The sequence below is a fragment of the Notolepis coatsorum genome (genome assembly GCF_963971535.1).
Source record: "Notolepis coatsorum genome assembly, chromosome: 19".
In the NCBI taxonomy this organism is placed as follows: Eukaryota; Metazoa; Chordata; class Actinopteri; order Aulopiformes; family Paralepididae; genus Notolepis; species Notolepis coatsorum.
The window spans coordinates 47,155,918-47,179,550 of NC_140183.1; the positions used below are offsets into that span (position 1 = coordinate 47,155,918).

The following is a 23,633-nucleotide window of genomic DNA, read 5'->3' on the forward strand; positions in this document are numbered from 1 at the left end:
TTATTATTGATCACTTTCACTTTCTCACTCACTTTCCAGTGTTTCTAAAAAGTGGTACCACATCTATACACAGGTATGATGTCCCCAGTAAGTGCCATGCCATGCCATACAACACTAGCACAGCCGACAAGGGGTCACATGACCCCCTAGGCATTTTCAATAAATGTATCCTCTCCCTCTCTCTCCCTCCCTCCCTCCCTTTCTCCTTCTCCCTCCCTCCCTCCCTCCCTCCCTCATTGACCCTCCCTCCCTTCTCTAAAGGCTGTCGGGCAGTGGCGGCCGGCCGATAGTGGGCGCTAGAGCGCCGCCCTCCCTGGTTAAAAGAGAGAAGAAGAAGATTTTTTTCTTTTGAGCCCTAGAAATAAAATAAACATGTTTAAAATGAATAATATTTACTCATTTTAAGTATGTTTGTTTCCAATGCACAATATAACGTTAATATATCAAATATAAATAATAGTTTTTCATTCACAGGAAGTCACTAGTAACTACCTCTCAGGCCGGGGCGAGACATATCGCGCACAGCAGGGCGTGCACTGGTTTCATCGCTGTATCCTCGCAGCCAATCAAATAGGTCAACGCACGTAACGCACTGTGCGTTGAAATATGATGGAAGCCGGGCGCGTTTTCAAGCAATCTATATCATCTAAGCAAGCAGCGTCTATACTTTCCGTAGCCGCATTTCTCGGAGACGCTCTAGCCGCATTTCTCGGAGACGCTCTCTGATTGGCCGACGGCAGTTTCTACACTGGTTAGGCTAGTTACTCTTCGAAGTTGGTTAAGGTTAGGCAAGTTCTTTCGACGGTTAAGCTTAGGCACTCTTTCAAAGTTGGTTAAGGTTAGAGTTTGTCTTAGAGCAGGGCGATAGAACGCCAGGTAGTTTGCAGGCTGTTCGATGCGGAAATGGGCAAAGACACAGCTCGTCGTCACAGTACTTGTGTTGGTGTGCCTAACCTGGCTAACAAGAAGCTATTTGGCTAGCTGGATGTATAAGAGTGCTCCCGCCGAGCTGATTGGAAACTCCTCTCAGGTGCGTGATGGTAATTGGCACTGAGAAGCGCGCAGTACTGGACCAGCCCTCACAGTACCCCCCCCCCCCTCCACGGGAGCTCCTCGGCTTCTCCGGATGGGAACAATGGAAGTCGGTGATCAGGGCGGGGTTCATGATGAGCTGGCGGGAGACCCAGCTCCGTTCCTCAGGACCATATCCCTCCCAGTCCACCAGAGACTGAAACCCCCGTCCTCGGCGTCGGATGTCCATGAGCCGGTGGACCCTCCACTGGGGGTGTCCATCCACCATCTCAGGGGGAGGCGGATCTGGGGCAGGAGGCATCAGGGGACTGAGAGAGACAGGCTTTACTCGGGACACATGAAACACAGGATGAATGCGCATGGATGCTGGAAGCTTGAGACTCACCGCCGTGGGACTGAGCACCTTCCGGATCTCGAAAGGGCCGACGAACCGGGGGTTCAGCTTCTTGGCGGTGGATTGAAGCGGGAGATCCTTGGAGGATAACCATACCCTCTGCCCTGGATGGTAAGTCGGTGCAGGGATCCGGCGTCGGTTAGCTCCCCGACTGGCGCGCTCCGATGCCCGGAGCAGCGCAGTCCTGGTGATCTCCCGGTCGAGATGAACCTGCATGGAGGGAACTGCCACTTCCGACTCCTGTGCAGAGAAAAGAGGGGGTTGGTAGCCCAGAGATGCCTCGAACGGCGAGAGGCCGGTGGCGGAGCTGACCAGGGAGTTGATGGCGTACTCGACCCAGGGGAGGAACCGGCTCCAAGATGCAGGCCTCTTGGCGGCAACACACCGGAGAGCAGATTCCACGCTCTGGTTCATTCTCTCCGTCTGCCCGTTAGTCTGTGGATGGTAACCAGATGAAAGGCTAACAGTGGCCCCCAATCCCTTACAAAAGGCCCGCCATACCTGGGAAGTGAACTGGGGCCCCCGGTCCGAGACGACGTCCTGGGGAAACCATGGAGGCGGAACACGTGGCTCGTCAGGAGGTCCGCTGTCTCGGGAGCAGATGGAAGCTTGGGAAGGGCCACGAGATGGACCCCCTTGCTGAAGCGATCCACCACCGTCAGAATGACGAAGTCCAACGCCACATGGGACCAAGTGCGGCACGGAATGGGAAGTGGCTGCAGTAGACCGGCGGGTGCCTGGTGAGAGGCCTTGCTGCGGGCGCAGACCGTGCAGGCCAACACAAACTCCCTGACGTCGTTCCTCATGGTGGGCCACCAGAACCGACGAGCCAGTAAGGAGAAGGTGCGGTGGACGCCAGGGTGGCAGGCAAACCGGCTGGTGTGGCCCCACTGGAGAACCCGGGACCGGACAGAGTCGGGGACGAAGAAAAGGTACGTTGCTCGGAGCGGGATGGAAACGTAAGGCACGCTTGACCACGGTCTCGATGCCCCAGGTGACCACTCCCACCACCCTGACCTCAGGGAGAATGGGAGTCGGATCCTCAGTAGTTGGATCCCCCTTGGAGTGTAACCGGGACAGAGAGTCAGCCTTTGTGTTGCGGGACCCAGAGTGAAAAGTCAAAGAGAAGTCAAACCGACTGAGGAAGCTGACCCACCTTGCTTGCCGGCCGTTGAGGCGCTTGGATGTACGTCAAGTTCTTATGGTCAGTCCAAATGGTGAACGGTTCCTCGGCCCCCTCCAGCCAATGACGCCATTCCTCCAAGGCAGCTACCACTGCCAACAGCTCCCGATTCCCTATGTCGTAGTTCATCTCAGCAGGAAGGAAACGACGAGAGTAGAAGGCGCATGGATGGACCTTCTGGTCCGTCGCTGACCGCTGAGACAGGATAGCCCCTAGTCCAGTATCCGAGGCGTCCACCTCCACAATGAACTGCCTCTTGGGGTCTGGGTGGAGCAAGACCGGGGCGGTGGTGAATCTGTTCTTGAGGGAATGGAACGCAGCGCAGGCCGCTGGAGACCAGTCAAATGGCAGGCAGGGAGAGGTCAGCTTGGTAAGTGGTTCCGCCACTTGGCTGTAGTTCCGGATGAACCCCCAGTAAAAGTTTGCAAAACAGAGGAAGCTCTGTAGCTCCTTCCGAGAAGAGGGCTCCGGCCACTCTACCACGGCCTGGATCTTGCGGGGGTCGGCTCGGGTCTGGCCACTCTCCACAATGAAGCCAAGGTAATCGACGGAGTCGGAGTGGAAACGGCACTTCTCTGCCTTAACAAAGAGCCGGTTGCGGAGAAGGCGCTCAAGTACTCGGTGGACATGATGGACATGTTCCTCGAGAGTCTTGGAGAAGATGAGGATGTCGTCAAGGTAGACCACCACAAACTCATCGAGCATGTCACAAAGGACATCGTTCATGAGCACCTGGGATACCGCCGGAGCGTTGTTGAGGCCGAACGGCATTACCAGATACTCGTAATGACCCCTGGGAGTCTTGAAGGCGGTCTTCCACTCGTCGCCCTCTCGGATCCGGACCAGATGGTAGGCACTCCGGAGATCCAGTTTAGTGAAGATGGCTCAAAGGTGGAGTTCATGAGAGGAAGAGGATACTTGTTCTTGATGGTGATCTCGTTGAGTTGGCGATAGTCAATGCAGGGCCGGAGACCTCCGTCCTTCTTCTTAACAAAAAAGAATCCGGCCGCCACCGGGAAGGACGAGGGCCGAATGAGGCCTGCTGTCAAAGACTCGGAGATGTACTCCTCCATCGCTGCCTTTTCTGGGACGGTCAGACTGTAAAGGCGGCTGCTGGGAGGGGGAGCTCCAGTAGCTCACCACGTACCGCGAGTGCTATTTCAGCGCCGTGGACAACCGCGCTCGTCACGGATCTGGGGCTGAGCGAGTTCGAATCCCGGACTGCAGCCGTGCCTTTCCCAGAGTGTCTTCCCCCCCATCTGAACCCTTTCAGCCTGCTTCTGTCGGTCGAACTTGACCAAGTATAAATGCGATAAACGTATAAAAGAGCCAGGGAAATGGCCAAAGTTTAAAAAAAAAAGGCGGCTGCCGGGAAGGGGAGCCCCAGAGCGGAGGTCGATTGCACAGTCGTAAGGCCGATGAGGAGGAAGGGCCTGAGCCCGGGACTTGCTGAAAACCTCCCTGAGATTGTGGTAATCAGGGGGGATAGTAGAGAGGTCTGGGGGCGGCACACTAGGGGAACTCCGGGGTGACGGACTGGACGCAGCCTGAAGACACTGGGCATGACAGGAGGAGCTCCACCCCATGATGGTGCCGGAGGACCAGGCGATGTGGGGCTCATGCAGCGCGAGCCAGGGACGACCCAGAACTACTGGGACTGAAGGGGACCTGGTAATAAAGAACTGGAGTCTCTCAACGTGATTACCAGCAATGGTGAGGAGGACAGGACAGGTGCGTTGAGTGATGTCGGCCAGGCGGTGCTGATCCAACGCGAAGACCTCCAAGGGCCTCTCGAGGTTCTCAAGCGGAATGTTAGCCTGGGTGGCAAACTCAAAATCAAGGAAGCTCTCATCAGCCCCCCGAGTCAACGAGTGCACCCACCGTCGCCCGCTGGTCCGCCCAGGCCAGGGTGACGCTTGTCAGGTGGTTTGGTGGTGCAGGGGTGTGGGAACAGGAAAAACGGCTCACCAGGATCTCCCGGGGTCCCAGCAAGCCTAGTCTTTTGGCCGGGTAGGACAATTGTAGACACGGTGTCCCACAAGGCCGCAGTAGAGGCAAAGGCCGGACCTGAGCCGGGACTCCCGTTCGGCTGGGCTAAGGTGTGTGCGTCCCAGCTGCATGGGTTCCTCCCTGGTCACAGGCCGGGAGGTGAAGGGGCTACCAGTCGCGGAGGAGGCAGGACGAGCAGCAGTCCAGTCACGAGTGCGGGAGATCTGGGGGACGGTTGGGGGGGTCCTAGTCTGGCTCGCTCGCGCCTTCTCACCCGGAGGCGTCCATCAATGCGGATGGCGAGGCTGATTAGGGCATCGAGCTAATCGGGCTCCTCCCAGGTGGCACGCTGGTCTCTCACAGCCTCGTTGAGACCCTTCAGAAAAGTGAGACGAAGCGCCCGGTCGTTCCAACCACTCTCGGTTGCAGCCAGTCTGAACTCCAGCGCGTAGTCAGTGACACTGCCACTGCCCTGCTGGAAGGTGCCCAACCGGGCTCCAGGATCCTGGCCACAAGCTGGGTGGTGGAAAACCCTTCGGAGCTCTGCCACAAAATCTGGGTAGGAAAAACAGAAGTTAGCCCTCATGCAGTAACCCACTGTGCTGCTCGGCCTGTGAGCAGGTTAGTCATGTAAGCCACCTGGGCTGCCTCCGTCGTGAATCTGCTGGGTTGATGAATGAAAACTAACTCACACTGCATGATGAACGTGGCACAGTCCTCAAAGTTACCGTCAAACAGTTGCAGGCTGGAGAGATGGGGCTCCCGGGGAGCGGGGTTGGGAGGTGTAGGGTCAGCTGCGGCGGCGGGAGGTGGTCCGGCTGGGACTCCTGCCAATGGTGGGTTTAAAAGCAGGGTGTTAAATGCTGAGAGTCTGCAGCTGGTGTAGAATATCTGCCTGCTGATTACCCTGCGCAGTCTGCTGGGTGGTTAGTATGTCCAGAGAAGTCTGGAGTGGCTGGACCTGGGCCCGGAGGCCCTGCACAGCAGCCGCCTCTTGTGATGTTTGTCTTGTGTTATGAAATAACTTGACAGGACGACCAGATTTAGTTTAACATCGACTCCATCATTTAATGTCTCTTCTCCAGCTCCATGCATACAGAATGCCGTCTCTCGTCCCACATCCGGGTTACTCCCAGTACGGGTACCCGCATAGCTCAATACACTACATCTCCCTTCTTAAGTTCCACATTCTTCACAGTTAATTTTTTTATTTTTTTTTAACACGTTGTCAACAGCTGAATAATCACAGAACATAGTGAGAAATAGTTCTTGGAAAGAAAATAATAAAACTAAGCACTGTGGGCCTATACGGCACACAAACAACCAAAGGTGCCTCCTGCATTTAAAACAACACAAACTGTAGTTTTTGTAACCACAAAGTCATGCAGTGAACATTAAATGAATCAGTTACAGTGCAACATAAATGAGCAGAGTCCACTTTTTGTTTCCCTACTCTCTAAACCTTGTTGGAGTTTTGACCAGTCTCCCTGATCTAGTGCGAAAAGGTTGTGCGATAGAGTCAGTAGTGTCACTGTTTCCCTGTGGAGTGTGCGCTGGGGTCTGTGCGTGTGAACTGTCCTGATCAACAAACCTTGGGTTGTCACAGTTCATATCCCCATTCACATCTTGCTCCTTAGCAGCAGATGGAAACTCTCTCTCAGCAGTCTCCCTGAGATGTCTCCTGTTCCTTCTGAACATCCTTCCTTCAGGTGTACGTACCACATAGGAACGTTGTTGTTCGTGCTCCCTCAGAACTACAGCTGGCTTCCAAGTGTCTCCAGACTGCATCCTCACATTCTCTCCAGCACGCAGCACAGGTAGGTGTTTAGCGTGGCGATCATAGTAGCTTTTTTGTTTAACTTGCTTTTCTTTCAACTTGTTGTGAACATTAAGTACACCTTCAGGGGTGAGCAGTGAGGTGGACGCTGGCAGTTTTGACTTCAACCGACACCCCATCAGCATCTGGGCAGGTTACAGGCCCACACCTTCCAGTGGTGTATTTCTGTATTCCAGAAGCGCTATGTAAGGGTCACCAGACTTTAACAGTTTGCACAGCTTTTTCTGCCTGTCCATTTGACTGAGCATAGTGTGGACTTGAGGTGACATGACTGAACTCCCAGCTCTCTGCAAAGCTCTGGAATTCTGCACTGGCGTACTGAGGGGCATTGTCACTGACCAGAATATCTGGAATCCCGTGCCTGGCAAATATGGACTTCATGGCAGTTATAACACTTACTGGTGGTGTCGGTCAGCCTCATTATCTCTGTGTACTTTGAGAAGTAGTCGACACATAGCAGATATTCAGAGCCCTTGCTATGAAACATGTCGGTGCCAACCTTCTCCCATGGTCTATTTGGCAGTGGATGTGAGATCAGTGGCTCTTTTTGATTGCTGCTCCTGTGCTCATTGCAGACAGCACACTGTGCTACAACTAGTTCAATTTGTGCAGACATGCCTGGCCAATAAAGCACATCTCTGGCCCTTTCTTTACATTTGACCACTCCCAAGTGTGACTCGTGTATCTTGTCAAGCATCTGTGGTCTCAGTTGCTGTGGTACAATGAGTTTCTCTGATTTGAACAGTAGACCTGAGGCAAAACTGATCTCCTCTCTGAATGTCCAAAACGGCTGCACCTTATCTGACACAGCAGACCTGTCCTTAGGCCATCCGTGCATTGTCATGTTCTTTAGTTCCTGCAGTACTGGGTCTTGTGCAGTTGCATTCCTGAACATCTCCTGCTTTTCCTCTGATATGGGCAACTGTGGTGTGATCCAGTTCACATGCAGTTCCTCTTCCAGAAGATCCTCTTTCTGCTCACGTAGATAAGCACGGCTCAATGCATCTGCAATGTGAAGCTCCTTTCCTGGCTTGTATGATACTGCAATGTTGTACTTTTGAAGCCGCAGCAGCATTCTTTGCAGTCTCAGGGGAGCCTGATGCAGTGGCTTCTTGAAAATGCTTTCTAGAGGCTTGTGATCGCTTTCGACCTTGACCTCTCTGCCATATAGATATTGATGGAACTTCTCACATCCGTACACTATGGCTAGCAGCTCTTTCTCGATCTGCGCGTACCTGCATTGACAATCTGTGAGCGCCCTTGAGCCGTATGCCACAGGTTGTTCATCCTGCAGTATCACAGCCCCGATGCCCTCCGAGCTGGCATCCACAGACAGCGTCACAGCCTTGTTTACATCATAGTATTTCAGAGTGGGAGCTCCTGTGATCAGCTGCTTCAGCTTTTCAAAGCTCTGACGTTGAGGCTCCTCCCAGTGCCATTCTGTTTCTCCCTGCAACAGCGTCCTTAGAGGTGCAGAGATTTCAGACAGATTAGGAATGAATTTAGCTAGATATTGAATCATTCCCATGAACCTCATTAATGCTGGCTTGTCAGCAGGTGGAGGTATTTGTACAATGGCTCTTATCTTCTCATCATCAGGCTTTAGTCCATCTGCGCTGAGTGTATGGCCAATGTACTTGACCTCTGTCATCCTGAACTTGCACTTGCTTCTATTGAATCTCAGGCCGTTCTCATCTGCTCTCTGCAGCAGCTTCACCAGCCTCTGATCGTGTTGCTCTAAAGTGTCCCCCCACACCAGCAGATCATCAATGATGTTGACCACACCATCTAACCCCTCAATCATCTGGGCCACAGCTCTCTGGAACACCTCGCTCGCTGACGAGATGCCAAAGGGAAGCCTCTTGAAACGGTACCTCCCAATGGGTGTGTTAAACGTGCACAGTTTGGAGCTCTCTTAATCCAGTTTTATTTGATAAAATCCTTGGTTTGCATCGAACACAGAAAAATATTTTGCATTTGGCATGCGTGACACCACTTCCTCCACTGTGAGGAGTGGATAGTGTTCTCTTCGTATTGCTGTGTTCAGATCTTTAGGATCCATACAAATCCTTATCTTCTTGGGCGTGACTACTGTCACCACCATGCTGTTGACCCACTGTGTTGGCTCAGATTGCCTTATGATTACATCTGACTGCTCCATTTTGTGAGCTTTTTCTAACTCTGAGCAATCTGGCTCTTACTTGATCGTCACGTATCCCACAGACAATTCTGTCACGTATCAATGAGTTGTATAGGTTGCCAAATTCACAGTCTCTTGCTTTCTTTTTCAGGTCTGTGACATATGCATCTATAGTTTCTGACGGACCTTGTACACGGGTGAAAAACATGTGCCTTATGTATGGCATATTCTTCCGAGGCTCACAGTATTCTTTGAACTTCCGTTTCAATATGGCAATCTGGTTCCTCTGCCCTTCCGCGAACACAAACGTGTTACTCACTTTTATGGCTTCGTCTCCCGCCACATGTAGGAATGTCACGCACTGCACTGTTTCTGACTTCTCTGCTACTCCCGTAGCGACACAGAAAAGCTCATAACGCTGCAGCCACATTCGCCAATTCTCCGCGAGATTCCCCTCCAGACTCAAATTCGGCGGTGGCTTAAAGTGTGCCATTCTTGCAGAGTTTCCCGAGTTTCTTCTGACACCATGTGATGTTTGTCTTGTGTTATGAAATAACTTGACAGGACGACCAGATTTAGTTTAACATCGACTCCATCATTTAATGTCTCTTCTCCAGCTCCATGCATACAGAATGCCGTCTCTCGTCCCACATACGGGTTACTCCCAGTACGGGTACCCGCATAGCTCAATACACTACACCTCTAGCTGTTGGGTGTGGGCGTTGGTCAGCTGGATCTGACCTGCCAAGGCTACTCTAACACTGTCTGTGTCGGCTGGGGTCGACATGGTCGGGTCGTAATGTTATGGTTTGTAAACAACCCCAACAGCACGACACAGACAGGTAGTTCAGAGTTAGCCAAAACCGAAGAGCGTATTTATTTTTCACAAAACAGAAATGTGCAACCACAATGTTAATCCATTTGAGGAGAATGTCCTTTAGCCAAGTTGGGCTCTGCGGCTCTGCAGCACTGCCCTTAGCAGAGTTGACTCTGCGGCTCTGCAGCTTTATGCTATTCCACTCGCGGGGAAAATAGAAACGGAGAAAATACCAGGCAGAGTCCAGTAACAAAACAATCAACAATTCTTCAGTGTTTGAGGAAACACACAAAAAACAGACAAAGGCAGTGAGTCCAGGGCAAAAACGAGGATATCAATTCATAGAAAAATAGTCTTCCAAAAAACTCACCAGAAGCAAGGTCGAAGTGGGAAAACGAGGCACGGGTCCACGGATGCAGAGAGAGAACACAGCAACAACCTCCAAGGGCGCACTGGAGGAACACGAGAGGGAACAGCAGTAGAGTTGGTGGTGACAAAACGACCCGACACAGAAATGACCAGCAAACCGAGTATAAGAGTGCTCCCGCCGAGCTGATTGGAAACTCCTCTCAGGTGCGTGATGGTAATTGGTACTGAGAAGCGCGCAGTACTGGACCAGCCCTCACAATTCTGTCTGTATTCATATAACTAACATTTGCACTGACAGCATATGTATTCCCAAAAAGAAATATACAGTATGTTATGAAATGGCCATGTTTGGTTTCTGGATTTTACAAATAATATTGCTGTTACCTGAGAGTATTTTTTTTTATCATTATTATCGTAAAGATAAATAGTCATTTCAATATACTGTATCGATGTATTATTATTATTATTATAAAAAATATATATATTGTTCAAAGAATTGATAACAACAATGAAAAAGTGTTAGTTGCATTGATTAAATAAAAATAATACATTTCTAGAGAACTTGACTGGTTGCATCTACTGGTTGTTGAATACTACTAAATAATGCTACTGCACACCTCTAGGTGGAGCCACTCAATTCTCATTACAGCAAGACCACACCAGGAAATACTGTGAAGTATTTCAGTATTAGGGTTGCAATAATTAATGTATACCATTTGCATATTATTTGACAATTTTTTTATTTGAATACTGTACAAACAACGATGCACTAGAATTCTAAACTTCTACACAATTGTTGCCTGTCAATCATAGAAATGAACTATGGACATAATTATAGACTTATGAACTGCCACTTGCATACCATGGCACTTGGTATGTAATTTGTAATATGCTGTTAATGCAGAGTTGAACTTGTAATTCAATGTCGGCGTATTGAACCGTACGATCGCCCTGCGTCTGTAAATGAAACAATACACAGCAGACATTCTGCTATGAAAGAGACCAGAGGGATGTGAGAGTTTGACTGGAGAAGAGATGTTTAAAATTTGCGTTGTGGTTGTCAGAGGTTTCATTCATGGTTTCCTCTGAAGAGAACATAGAAGGACTCCCTGGGTAGACCTACACTATTCCCCTTCTCCTCGGCCACTGTGTGGTTAAAGAGTGCAGGGTAGACCTATACTATTCCCCTTCTCCTCGGCCACTGTGTGGTTAAAGAGTGCAGGGTAGACCTATACTATTCCCCTTCTCCTCGGCCACTGTGTGGTTAAAGAGTGCAGGGTAGACCTACACTATTCCCCTTCTCCTCGGCCACTGTGTGGTTAAAGAGTGCAGGGTAGACCTACACTATTCCCCTTCTCCTCGGCCACTGTGTGGTTAAAGAGTGCAGGGTAGACCTATACTATTCCCCTTCTCCTCGGCCACTGTGTGGTTAAAGAGTGCAGGGTAGACCTATACTATTCCCCTTCTCCTCGGCCACTGTGTGGTTAAAGAGTGCAGGGTAGACCTATACTATTCCCCTTCTCCTCGGCCACTGTGTGGTTAAAGAGTGCAGGGTAGACCTATACTATTCCCCTTCTCCTCGGCCACTGTGTGGTTAAAGAGTGCAGGGTAGACCTACACTATTCCCCTTCTCCTCGGCCACTGTGTGGTTAAAGAGTGCAGGGTAGACCTACACTATTCCCCTTCTCCTCGGCCACTGTGTGGTTAAAGAGTCGGTAGACCTACACTATTCCCCTTCTCTTCGGCCACTGTGTGGTTAAAGAGTGCAGGGTAGACATACACACTATTCCCCTTCTCTTCGGCCACTGTGTGGTTAAAGAGTGCAGGGTAGACCTACACTATTCCCCTTCTCCTCGGCCACTGTGTGGTTAAAGAGTGCAGGGTAGACCTACACTATTCCCCTTCTCTTCGGCCACTGTGGTTAAAGAGTGCAGGGTAGACCTACACTACTTCCTGAACACCAGGAAGGCTGCAGGCCCAGATGGTATAACAGGACGCATACTTAAGTCCTGTGCAAACCAGCTTGCCCCGGTGTTCACCGCCATATTTAATCAATCCCTGGCGGAGTCAGTAGTCCCTGCCTGCTTCAAGATGTCTACCATCATCCCTGTACCGAAGAAACCCTCCCCAACATGTCCAAATGATTACAGACCGGTGGCACTCACCTCTGTGGTCATGAAATGTTTCGAGAGGCTGGTCAAGGACCACATTTGTGCCTCTCTCCCCAGTGATATGGACCCTATGCAATTTGCATACAGGACAAACAGGTCCACTGATGACGCGGTCTCCCAGGTACTGCACAGCACTCTCTCCCACCTTGACCGTCAGAAGGGGGGCTATGTGAGACTGTTGTTCATTGACTACAGCTCAGCGTTCAACACCATAGTCCCCACCAGACTGGTGGACAAGCTGATCGAGCTAGGCCTGAGCTCCGCCCTGAGCGCCTGGGTACTGGACTTTCTGAGTGAAAGACCCCAGGCGGTCAGGGTGGGGGGTCAGACCTCCAACACCATCACCCTGAGCATCGGGTCCCCCCAGGGCTGTGTTCTAAGCCCCCTGCTGTACTCACTCTACACACACGACTGTGTGGCCAAGTTCAGCTCCAACTCCATTGTGAAGTTCGCCGACGACACGGTGGTGGTGGGGCTGATCTCGGACAACGACGAGAAGGCCTACCGGGAGGAGGTTGAGGTACTGGAACGTTGGTGCCAGGACAACAGCCTGCTCCTGAACATTGGTAAAACCAAGGAGCTGATCGTGGATTACAGGAGAGGACAGCGGGAGACACACACACCACTGAGGATTAACGGGGCTACCGTGGACAGGGTGAGCAGCTTCAAGTACCTGGGGGTCCACATCTCAGAGGACCTGACATGGTCAACACACATAGGCACAGTAGTAAAGAAAGCGAAGCAGCGCCTCTACCACCTGAGACAGTTAAGGAAGTTCAGAGTATCGGGGAAGATACTTCAGTCCTTCTACTCAGGAGCTGTAGAGAGCATCTTGACCGGAAACATCACTGCCTGGTATGGGAACAGCACGGCACAGGACAAGAAGGCCCTACAGAGTGTGGTGCGCTCAGCCGAGCGTACCACGGGTATTGCGCTACCTCCCCTGCAGGCTCTATACAACAAGAGGTGCAAATCCAGAGCCTGCAGGATAATGAAAGACCCCCACCACCCCAATAACAGCCTGTTCCAGCTGCTGAGGTCAGGCAGACGCCTGCGAATTCTAGAGACTAAGACGGAGAGGCTTAGGCTAAGCTTCTTCCCCCAGGCCATCAGAGCCTTGAACAATGAACATTGAGAGACACAGAAACTGAACTATCCACACACAAGTACATACACGACACGCACGCTGAGCACGCTCACACACTAGCAGCCACTTTAACACTCATGCCGCACACACGCACACTTATGGCCAGAGGAAAGGCCACTTAAAATAGTATAACATCAGGAACAGTGTATTGCACTACTAAAGCTAACTAGCATGTCCTATATGCTCTGTAAATACTAATGTACAGATACCGAGATGGCACACCATGTACCTGTTTATTGCACTGTTTTATTGGATTCTATTAATATGTTGTACCACTGTATTTTATTGGATTCTATTATATGTTGTACCACTGTATTGCACATCGTCGCGGGCAAGACCAGCCGCATTTCATTGTATACCTGTATGCCGTGACAATTAAAACTCTTGAATCTTGAATCTTGAATCTTCTCCTCGGCCACTGTGTGGTTAAAGAGTCGGTAGACCTACACTATTCCCCTTCTCTTCGGCCACTGTGTGGTTAAAGAGTGCAGGGTAGACATACACACTATTCCCCTTCTCTTCGGCCACTGTGTGGTTAAAGAGTGCAGGGTAGACCTACACTATTCCCCTTCTCCTCGGCCACTGTGTGGTTAAAGAGTCGGTAGACCTACACTATTCCCCTTCTCCTCGGCCACTGTGTGGTTAAAGAGTGCAGGGTAGACCTACACTATTCCCCTTCTCCTCGGCCACTGTGTGGTTAAAGAGTGCAGGGTAGACCTACACTATTCCCCTTCTCCTCGGCCACTGTGTGGTTAAAGAGTGCAGGGTAGACCTACACTATTCCCCTTCTCCTCGGCCACTGTGTGGTTAAAGAGTGCAGGGTAGACCTACACTATTCCCCTTCTCCTCGGCCACTGTGTGGTTAAAGAGTGCAGGGTAGACCGACACTATTCCCCCTTCTCTTCGGCCACTGTGTGGTTAAAGAGTGCAGGGTAGACCGACACTATTCCCCCTTCTCTTCGGCCACTGTGTTCCTCTGTTGTAAGGAAGGTGTATCTAATCAAATGGCTTCAATGCATCCGGTATGAAAGTCCACTCATCATCACTAAAGTCAGGAGTGATAGAATAAATGAAAACATTACCATGGAACTGAAACACTACAAGATCCTCTTTTTGGTTGTACATGAAGAGGCTTGGAAAAGAGGAACCATTCATCGACTATGTGTATGTGGCCTCCAATTAGAATGTCAAACAAGGAGTCCTCATGTGCTTGCTTGGATAGGAATATGTTCATAACTTAAAAACAATTGTCATAATAACAATACACCAATCATCCTTGTTATTGAAATATAAAACATTCATTACTGGTGTCGGTCAGAGATTTCATCAGAAAATGCGATTTGTCCTGATGGGCATGTGTGATTGTGGTTGTGTGGTTGTGTGTGTGTGCCCTTATTTTCCTACCAAATGTCCCCACAACTGAAGAAAACAATATTGTTTTTGGACATTAGCCAGACCCAACACTAGGTAAATGGTGCATTTATATAGTGCTTTTAAAGCACTTTACAATTTTTGTTCCTCACATTCACCCATTCACACACCAATGGCAACCATGCAAGGTGCCAACCTGCACATCTGGAGCAATTAGGGGTTAAGTGTTTTGCTCAAGGACACTTCGACACGATGCCCAGGAGGAGCGGGATTCGAACCGGGAACCTTCCATCTACCGGACGACCGCTCTACCCTCTGAGATACTGTCACCCCAAGGTAAAAGAGCTATTTTAGGGAGGGGTTATGGTTAGGGTAAGGTAACGTTTAGGAATAAAGAAGTCTATGGAATGTCCCCACAATGCATGAAAACATGGTTGTGTATGTGTGTGTGCCTGTATATTTGTATACATGCATATGGTCAGTATGAGTGTGCTCAGCATGTAGTCTGTGCGCGCACTCATTTTGGATTAAGGGTGACTTTACAGGATTAGAATGTTCCACGGCACTTAGTGGACAGATCCTTTAAATAGATTGAAACGCTGTCACCGTCTGAAAGCCTCCAAACAGGAATCTGCAGTTCGACCACTGAGAAGTAGGATTTGTTCTCATTAAACTCTGCCCTTAGGGCTCCTGTTTTTCACTCATGGCCTCAGGTAAGGATCTAACCTTCATAACCTTGAGAGTTTATTGGTATCTTCAGTGTAGGCCTGTGCCAGGTTGTTTATATTAGGACTTCAATTTGCACTGCCACATTGAATTACTGTACCTGCCAGCTTATTGAAAGAAATTAAATTTGATGCTTTGTTAAAAAAAATATATATATATATATATATATAAAATCTATAAAAAAAAAACGACCGGCTCTTTGAAGAGACATGCATTCAACCGCAGACAAAATACTATCCGTCTCCTGTCTCTGAATGATCAGTCTTCATTGTTCCTACAGAAATGGCAGATGTTCTGAGAGGCCTAAACATACTGGAGACCCTCAAAGAGTCCATAGAGGGCAACAAATTATCAGAGGTCAGAGACACAGTGGAGGATCTCCTAATCAGTAGGATCAACTTAGCCGTAGCAGGTGACCGCAGAGAGGAAAAGGCCTCCTTCATCAACGCCCTTCGTGGCCTCAGTCGGGAAGACGAAGGGGCAGCCCCATCTCCGTCCCCTACTGCGTCGGACAAACTGGAGGTTTACCCTGACCCTAAACACACAGACTTCCGCGTGTGGGATTTACCACCTGTTCCTACCTCTTCTCCCTTCGCGCCCGATGGATACATGGACCGCGTGAAGTTCCTCCGCTACAACGCCGTCTTCATGACGTTCACGCAGACCATTCAGCCCAACAGTGTGGCGGTGTTCTTGGAGGCACGTTCACTGCAGAGAGAAACTGTGTACTTCACTCTATTAGCCTCGGAAAAAGACACTGAGCAGAGCCTGGAGGCCAAGAGGAAAGCCAGTTTGGAGGTGCTGAAGGCACAGGGCGTGGTCCTACCTAAGGTCTACCTGGTGAGACCCTCCACCTTGGAGAAATTGGACTTCCCTGGCCTGCTGGAGTGTATGGGCAGGGACCTCCCAGAGATCAGGGCCAATGCTCTCCTCCTGGCCCTGCCAGCGCTTACCCCTACGTTGGTCACCCAGAAGAGGGATGCGCTCAAAGCTCTGGTATGGGCGGCCGCCTCGCTCTCAGGTGGAGTATCGGCTATCCCTTTTCCCTTGGTGGCTTCCATGGTGGATGCCAGTGTCGGTTTGCGGATCTTGAGCAAAGCGTGAATATCGCTGTGTCTGGATGATGAGTCAGTTGAGAGGTTGGCCCGGCGACGGGCCGTGGATCCGGCAAAACTCAAAATGTTGCGGACTTGCGATCTCTCAGCAGAGGTCACCAAGGGTGAAGTGAAAAGGCGGTTGGCAGCTGCAGAGAAGGACTTGACAACAGCCTCGTCAAGGCTGGTGGAGATGGCCATGCCCATACATGCCCGCTATGCCAGTCGCTCCTTCAATGCCATGTTGCAGGCTCTCAACAGGGCCATTGATGAGATGGTAGCTGATGCTGGGAAGATAGTGGCTGTTGCTATTGGGGAGGGCAAATGACTTAAGCCATAACTCATTTATTTATGTTCTTTTGACATATTTCTTTCTTCCATTTGTTTTCAGGTTATTCATGCTTTTGTCAGTGCTTTTGAGTTTATGATAATAATAATAATTATTATTATTATTATGATATAATAAATCATCATTCCCCCCATTGATAACTTTTTAATTCTGTCTGATGAGGATATCGTTTTTGCTTTATGATGCAAGGTCATGAAAACAAGGATAATTTTAGTGTGAAGCCTGATACTGGCAGTCAGAAATTCTGCAACGAGAGAAGCCAAGCTACTGTACAGCATAGGCCTTATTGAGCTGCCCTGGCCTAAAGTAAAAGTCATCAAAATCTTTGCTCATGAATGCTGTATGGTGTTTTTTAGGGTATGCATGACAGCATTGAACAGAGGAACATGACTCCACATGCAGTACAGTTCAGAGTGAAGGGACAAACACTTTAACACCTCCATCATCAACTCACAACACAGATTGGGCATGCAAATTCTTTCACAGTCAGCCAACTTCACCTTTTATTCTTGATCTGCATTCAGGATGTGTGAGATGTGCTGCAGACTGCTATACAAGTTGTTCCCCGGAGGTAAGAATGAGCAATTTGGGGAAGTAAATGTACTATTACCACTATTACGTTTTTCTTTTATTCAAAGTGAAAAAGTTTGCTAATTTGTACATCCAGGTACATTGTTGTAATGTAAAATATGAAGAAATGTATGTTCTGTGCATAATTATACAATACTTTCTGTAGGACCTCTGTTGCCAAATTCTCATTTGTTTATCAAGGTGCAGTGATGTGGAATGATATAAAATCTAATAGAAACATGTTCCACTTTAAATATATTTAAAAGTAAGCTTAAAAAAGAACTACAGATCCTGTAGTCTATAGTATCCATGTGTATTTGTGTAAAGTCTTTTTGATTCCCCCCCAACATTATAATAGTTGTATAATGCTGTATTGTATGTATCTGTGTGTATGAGAGAGGGATATGCGCATGTGTGTTTGTGCATAATGTGAGGGGGGGGGGGTTGTGTGTAGTTATCCTATATAGGTTTAAGAGGGGAGGTCGCTTATAAGCCCTTGGGTTTTTTTTTACCTTTCCTGCACATTTTTAACTGTTCTTCTTTTACTTATTTTATTCCAGAATGTATGTTTGTAGGTGCAAATAACAATAAACAATAAACAAATAAGATATATTCCTTTTTATTTTATTAGGAATATTGGATATCTGTTGTTGGTAATAAATAAGAACAAACAATGTAATTTTAAGCCGAAAACATTCAATGTACATATATATATTTTTTTAACAAGAAGGAGGGCTGCAGCATCTTTGTAGTGTGAATCCAGTGTTTAGAGGGTGCTCTTTGGATATAGGGGAGCCAGTTGAAAAAACAAAGAAGTTCCAGGCACTCTTCATATATAAAAAAAGCTTTAATAATAAATAAATTAGAACAATAAAAAAACACCAACATGTTTCGGCCTCTCTATCGGCCTTCTTCAGGGCATACAAGGTTCAAAACTATGCTATGGTCAAACATTATATGGATAAACATGCTGACAGTTCCATTTCTTTTACAGCTCTAGGAATTTACCATGCCCCCCTCAATCCTCGAAGAGGGGATAGAGAGAGAGCACTGAATCAAATAGAGAGTCGCAGGATATAGAGCCATAGCCATGTCTTAACCAGGGATAAATGATACAATTGATATGGTTTCTTTTTTGTAAATATGAGAGTATTTTTCTACCTGTTTTTGTTGGTGTTTTGCTATTCTAGTTTTAAAATGTGTATATAGCTTCCAATTTAAGTGCAGTATAAGTGCAATATAATGCAGGAGGTCTTGAGTCTAGATGTTAGAGGACCTCTAGAGCAGCGGTTCTCAACAGGGGTGCCTTGAGATAAAAAATAAATAAATAAAAAAGTTTTAGTGAACCTTTTCTGTATTTAAAAAAAAATACATGATTTTCAGTTTTTGAGAAATAGTCACACTTATCCAAATATGCTATTTTTATGGAAAAGTGTGCAGCTGCAACAGATAGCAGTTTAGTGATAATTTTCTGTAATCCAAAAATAATTCTGTTGCAGCTGCACTGTTTTCCATGAAAATACCATATTTGGATAAGTTTGACCATTTCTCAAAATCTGAAAATCATTATTTAATAAAACACAGAAAAGGATCACCAAGTTACTCTGGATAAAATAAACCTTACAGACAACATTGAGACAAAGCTTCCTGACACATCTCCATCCAAACTCTTGAAAGAACTCATTGAAATCTCAACTGATACCACCTGGAGAGCTAGTTTCATAGTGTGGTGCTGAGTACCAAGTATCTCATGATGCAGCTGTTAAGGTGTTGATACCATTCAGCACCACATATCTGTGTGAAGCTGGCTTTTCATCCATGACAGCTCTGAAAACAAAATGTAGGGCCAAGTTGAGCCTTGAGGATGACATGCGTGTTGCCTTGTCAAAGATCTCCCCACGTATTCACTGTATATTATTAGCCAGCAGCAGACCTCGCATTGAGCTAGAAATGTCCACTGAGTGAACGAGTGCTTATTTTCTGTATTTATTTATATTTTTTGAGAAATGGTAACTTGGTGATCCTTTTCTGTATTTAAAAAAAATACACGATTTTCTGTTTTTGAGAAATGGTCACGCTTATCCAAATATGCTATTTTTATGGAGAACAGTGCAGGTGCAACAGATAGCACTTTAGTGATAATTTTCTGTAATTTTATTTAAAGAAATATGCTATTTGATTTACTACTACAAGCAGTGTAATGTCAACCGTACTAAGCCATTTAGACCTGAAACACCTGTTAATAATGCATTATATAGCCTGCATATACACACAAATGTGTTTCCCGGTTTCTTAAATAAACATTATTTTGAAAGCAAGCACTTTTGTCATCATTGTAGCAACGAAGACAGGACCTGAAAAGTCTTTATCGTATGTAGGGGTGCCCTGGAATATTTTATTGAACACAGGGGTGCCTTGGCAGCAGAAAGGTTGAGAACCCCTGCTCTAGAGGCATATGCAATTATGACAGCTAGACCTCAGGGCTCAGGATGACTAAGTGCTCACACCTGAGCTTGATAGAGAAATTAGGACAGCCTCCTTTAGAATATAGCTCAGTTCACTCATTTGTTTGTATGCCCTGAAGAAGGCAGATAGAGAGGCTGAAACATGGTGTTTTTTTTATTGTTCTAATATGAACTAAGCGGTTTTTGTACTGTATATTATATTATATGCTGTATTGTACATGGATGGATGTGTTAGGGTGTGGTGATTAATGGGTGTGCCTCATATGATCTGCTTAGCCAGTGAAGCAGAAAGGTGCTATAGATACCAGTTTTCTTTTGTGCGTTCAGTAGAAAGCTACAGTATTTGGCTGCACGCTATCCAGCTTAGCACAATAAATGGAAGCGGACAGTATCGGTAGCCTAGCTTCAACTCCTGTCCACTTCCATTCATTGTGCAGCCGGATAGCTTTCTACTGAACACACAGAGAGGAAACTGATATCCACAAAAACATAAGAAATATGGGAACACACAGAGCAGACAAGCAAACAAAGACAGATCAGGAGGATCCAGCTATGTTTTGAGCTGGGACAGGGGACAGATCTTACAGAGAGATTACATTTTGATCGAGGAACAGCCAGGAGCCCCAAGTCAGACGACCTAGGGGACCTGCAGGTGGTATAAGGGCTTAGGAGATCTCTCATATAAGAGGGGAGAGCCTGCCCATTCAGTGCTTTAGAGACAGAACAGCAGAACCTTAAAGGACCATATCAGTCTTTTTGACATGTGGGTTCACTTCCAAGTCATTCTTGCTTTGATAAAAAAAAAAAATCTTTTTTCATAATCTTTGTTGACAGAATCTGGCTATGGGGCGACAATAATGTGGTCAAGAGGCATGGTTTCTATCTTCAGCCATTAATCAGCGTGGTTTATTATTTGCATGGTAAAGCAGCAGCACATGAGTTCTCCTCTCCGTGAGAGGCAGGTGGGGAAGAGGTAGAGGGGGAGGAGACATCTCTTTAAATACTCGCCACCTGGTGGCAGCATTAGTGGCTCCGCCTAGAGCGCCCTCTAGTGGAAACAGTTATGTACAGCCAGTGGAAACAGTTAAATACAGTTAGACAGTTACTTGCAATCCTACATAGAACCTCTAACTTTAACAATCTTGTACAGTTACTGAAAAATGTGGTAGTTATTTATTGGCTTCCATTGTATCTGATAATGTGGCTTAAACACAATATAAACTGAGGAAAGTAACTACATTTGACTAAAATGCCATGCTAACAACTTATGTGTTTTTTTGATGACATGGAGCTGGACCCAAACCATTCACAAATCCAATTGTAGAGTAGTCAGGTTGGAGATAATGGATTTCAGGTTGCAGGTGGTGAAGAATCTGACATTGTAGATACAGTAGCAGGTGGAATGGACAGCGCACATGAGACCTCCTCCTAGGACCAGTCTGCCATTTCCAAGCTTCTCTCCCATTCTGTGACCAGGTGCTGGGCCATGACATCATTGCGCTCCTATAGGAGAGTTTAGAAGAACAGAGAGGGAGGGAATAGAGGCAGACCCAGACTCATGCCCAGCCCATCCTCAGGGGAAAGCATGTGTCTCCCCCTTGATTAGTTCACATGCCTCACAGCTGCTCACATGCACCATCACACAGACAACCATCTCTAGTTTCTGGGCCAGCATTCCTGGTAGAAAAAGGGGTAATCCACAGAATAATCCTGTTTCTACAGGGCAAATCCACAATATTAATAAGGAAAAAAGGCAGGGTCATGTCAACCTTTGACATACTGTATGTGCCATTCAAACATATATATTCTGCAATGTACTCCAGTCCTACTTCAGAATAACCTTGTGACTCTGCCTCGGTGTCACTCTGTTCTCTGGGCCGCCAGATGCTTTAAGGTGAAGTCTTCACTGCTGGACGAAGCCACTGATCACTGATCAATACTAATTAATCATAAAAGTATCTTAAAATTTGTATCGATGCAAAGGTTCAATTTAATTTGTGTTCATTCTCTTGATCTGTGTCATAATGAATCACGTGCCTCATTTTTGTACTTACCTTTTGATGTAAAATGAACATATTTCCATCAATACTAAGCATGTCTTTTGTTGTCTTTTGCTAAATGTGAAAAAAGGAGACACTGTAACTCTCACTTGCTCCAGTAGAGGGCGACCTAGTATCTCCATCTCCTGGTATAAAGATGGTCAGCATACAGCTAATGGAACAGAATTAATGCTTTTTACTCCATCACTGCAACGCAATCAGTGGAAAATACCAATGTCAAGCTGACAACAAACACGGAACTGACCCTCCAACTGTACTCCATATTGATGTTAAATGGGTGTGGCTGGCTCTGCGCTGACATGGCTGACATCATACCTCAATGACCGCTCCTACCAAGTGTCATGGAGAGGCACCCTGTCGACCACCCGCCCCCCTGTGGACGGGTGTCCCCCAGGGCTCGGTCCTAGGACCCCTTCTCTTCTCTAAATCACTGGGTAACATTATCACGTCTCATGGCTTCTCGTATCATTGTTATGCCGATGATACTCAACTCTTCCTCTCCTTCCCTCCCTCAGATATCCATGTCCATATCCATCTGAGCGGGTCTCGGCCTGTCTGTCTGACATCTCCGCCTGGATGACGACCAACCACCTCAAACTGAACCTAAGCAAAACAGAATTGCTCCACCTGCCGGCCAAATCCTCCCCCCTGACCGACCTTTCCATCATAGTCGAGAATGCAGCTGTGACCGCGTCCCCGACCGCCAAGAACCTTGGTGTTCTCCTCGACGACCAGTTGAACTTCTCTGCTCACATCGCAGCGATAACCAGAACCTGCAGATTCCTCCTGAGCAACATCAGAAGGATCCGCCCCTTCCTGACAAAAGAAGCCACCCAACTCCTCATCCAATCAACAGTCATCTCCCGCCTCGACTACTGCAACGCACTGCTTGCTGGCCTCCCGGCCACTGCCACCAAGCCTCTTCAACTCATTCAGAATGCAGCGGCCCGCCTGATCTCAAACCTACCAAAGTCTGCCCATGTCACCCCACTTCTTAAGGACCTGCACTGGCTCCCCATTGCTGCACGAATCCGCTTCAACGCCCTCAACCTGGCATACCTTGCGGCAAAGGGAACCGCTCCCGCCTACCTCCGGTCAATGGTCTCTAACTAGTAACTACACTGTTCCAAATGTGTATGTGTGTGTTTCATGTAAGTTTGTGTATACATTTATGTATGTCTATATATAGTCAGTATGCATGTATGTGCAAGTGATTTATAAGTCTATGTGCAAGTATTTCAGATGTACTGTATGTACATGCAGTAGTAAATTATGAAATACAGCCTAGATGACCCTTCATGACTTCTGGATACGAGCTATAATCTGGTGTTGGCTGAATGTACCATACTTGTAAGCAGAAGAAATGCATTGTTGGTGGTCATTCTGTTGACAATTAACATATCAGTCTGTCTGTCTGAGATTCTTCTTTTGCACTATTTTTCACACCATACTCTTATTTGATAGGGAGCATTTTCGTCTCATTCATGCTATGTAGTCACAAGTCTGATTTGATGATTACTTACAGTTTATTGTAATGATTATACTTAATATTACAGAAGAGAAATTCCACAGATGCAGTGCCACAGAGGAGACAACGGTACATGTTGTTGTTGTTGTTTTCTTACAGTAAAATCCATCATAACAAGATTATATTCTGCCTTTTGAATTACATATTTATTTGATTTCAGTTCAGCTTTAAATAAATCTGATTACTAGTGTGTATTACAATACATTATAGCGAAATACATTATAGAGTTATACAGTTGCCTTCATGACTAATATGAAATAACAAAACAGTAGGTACAAACTCTTGCAAAAATACAATTAATGGCAGAGAACTACCAGTGCCAATATATATGTACATACAGAATAGATTAGAGAAAGATCATAACCATCAAAATTATAACATTTGAAAACTT

At 47.3% G+C, this 23,633-nt stretch overlaps 1 protein-coding gene across 1 annotated transcript; it reads left to right on the top strand.

Annotated features, from left to right (window-relative positions):
* Nucleotides 1–15,458: 15,458 nt before the first annotated feature.
* irgq2 (immunity-related GTPase family, q2) lies at nt 15,459–16,598 on the top strand (the record flags this gene model as incomplete). The annotated part of the gene is given in 2 exon segments (XM_084336963.1): nt 15,459–16,277; nt 16,281–16,598. Coding segments are annotated over 2 exon segments (1,137 nt in total).
* Nucleotides 16,599–23,633: the final 7,035 nt, after the last annotated feature.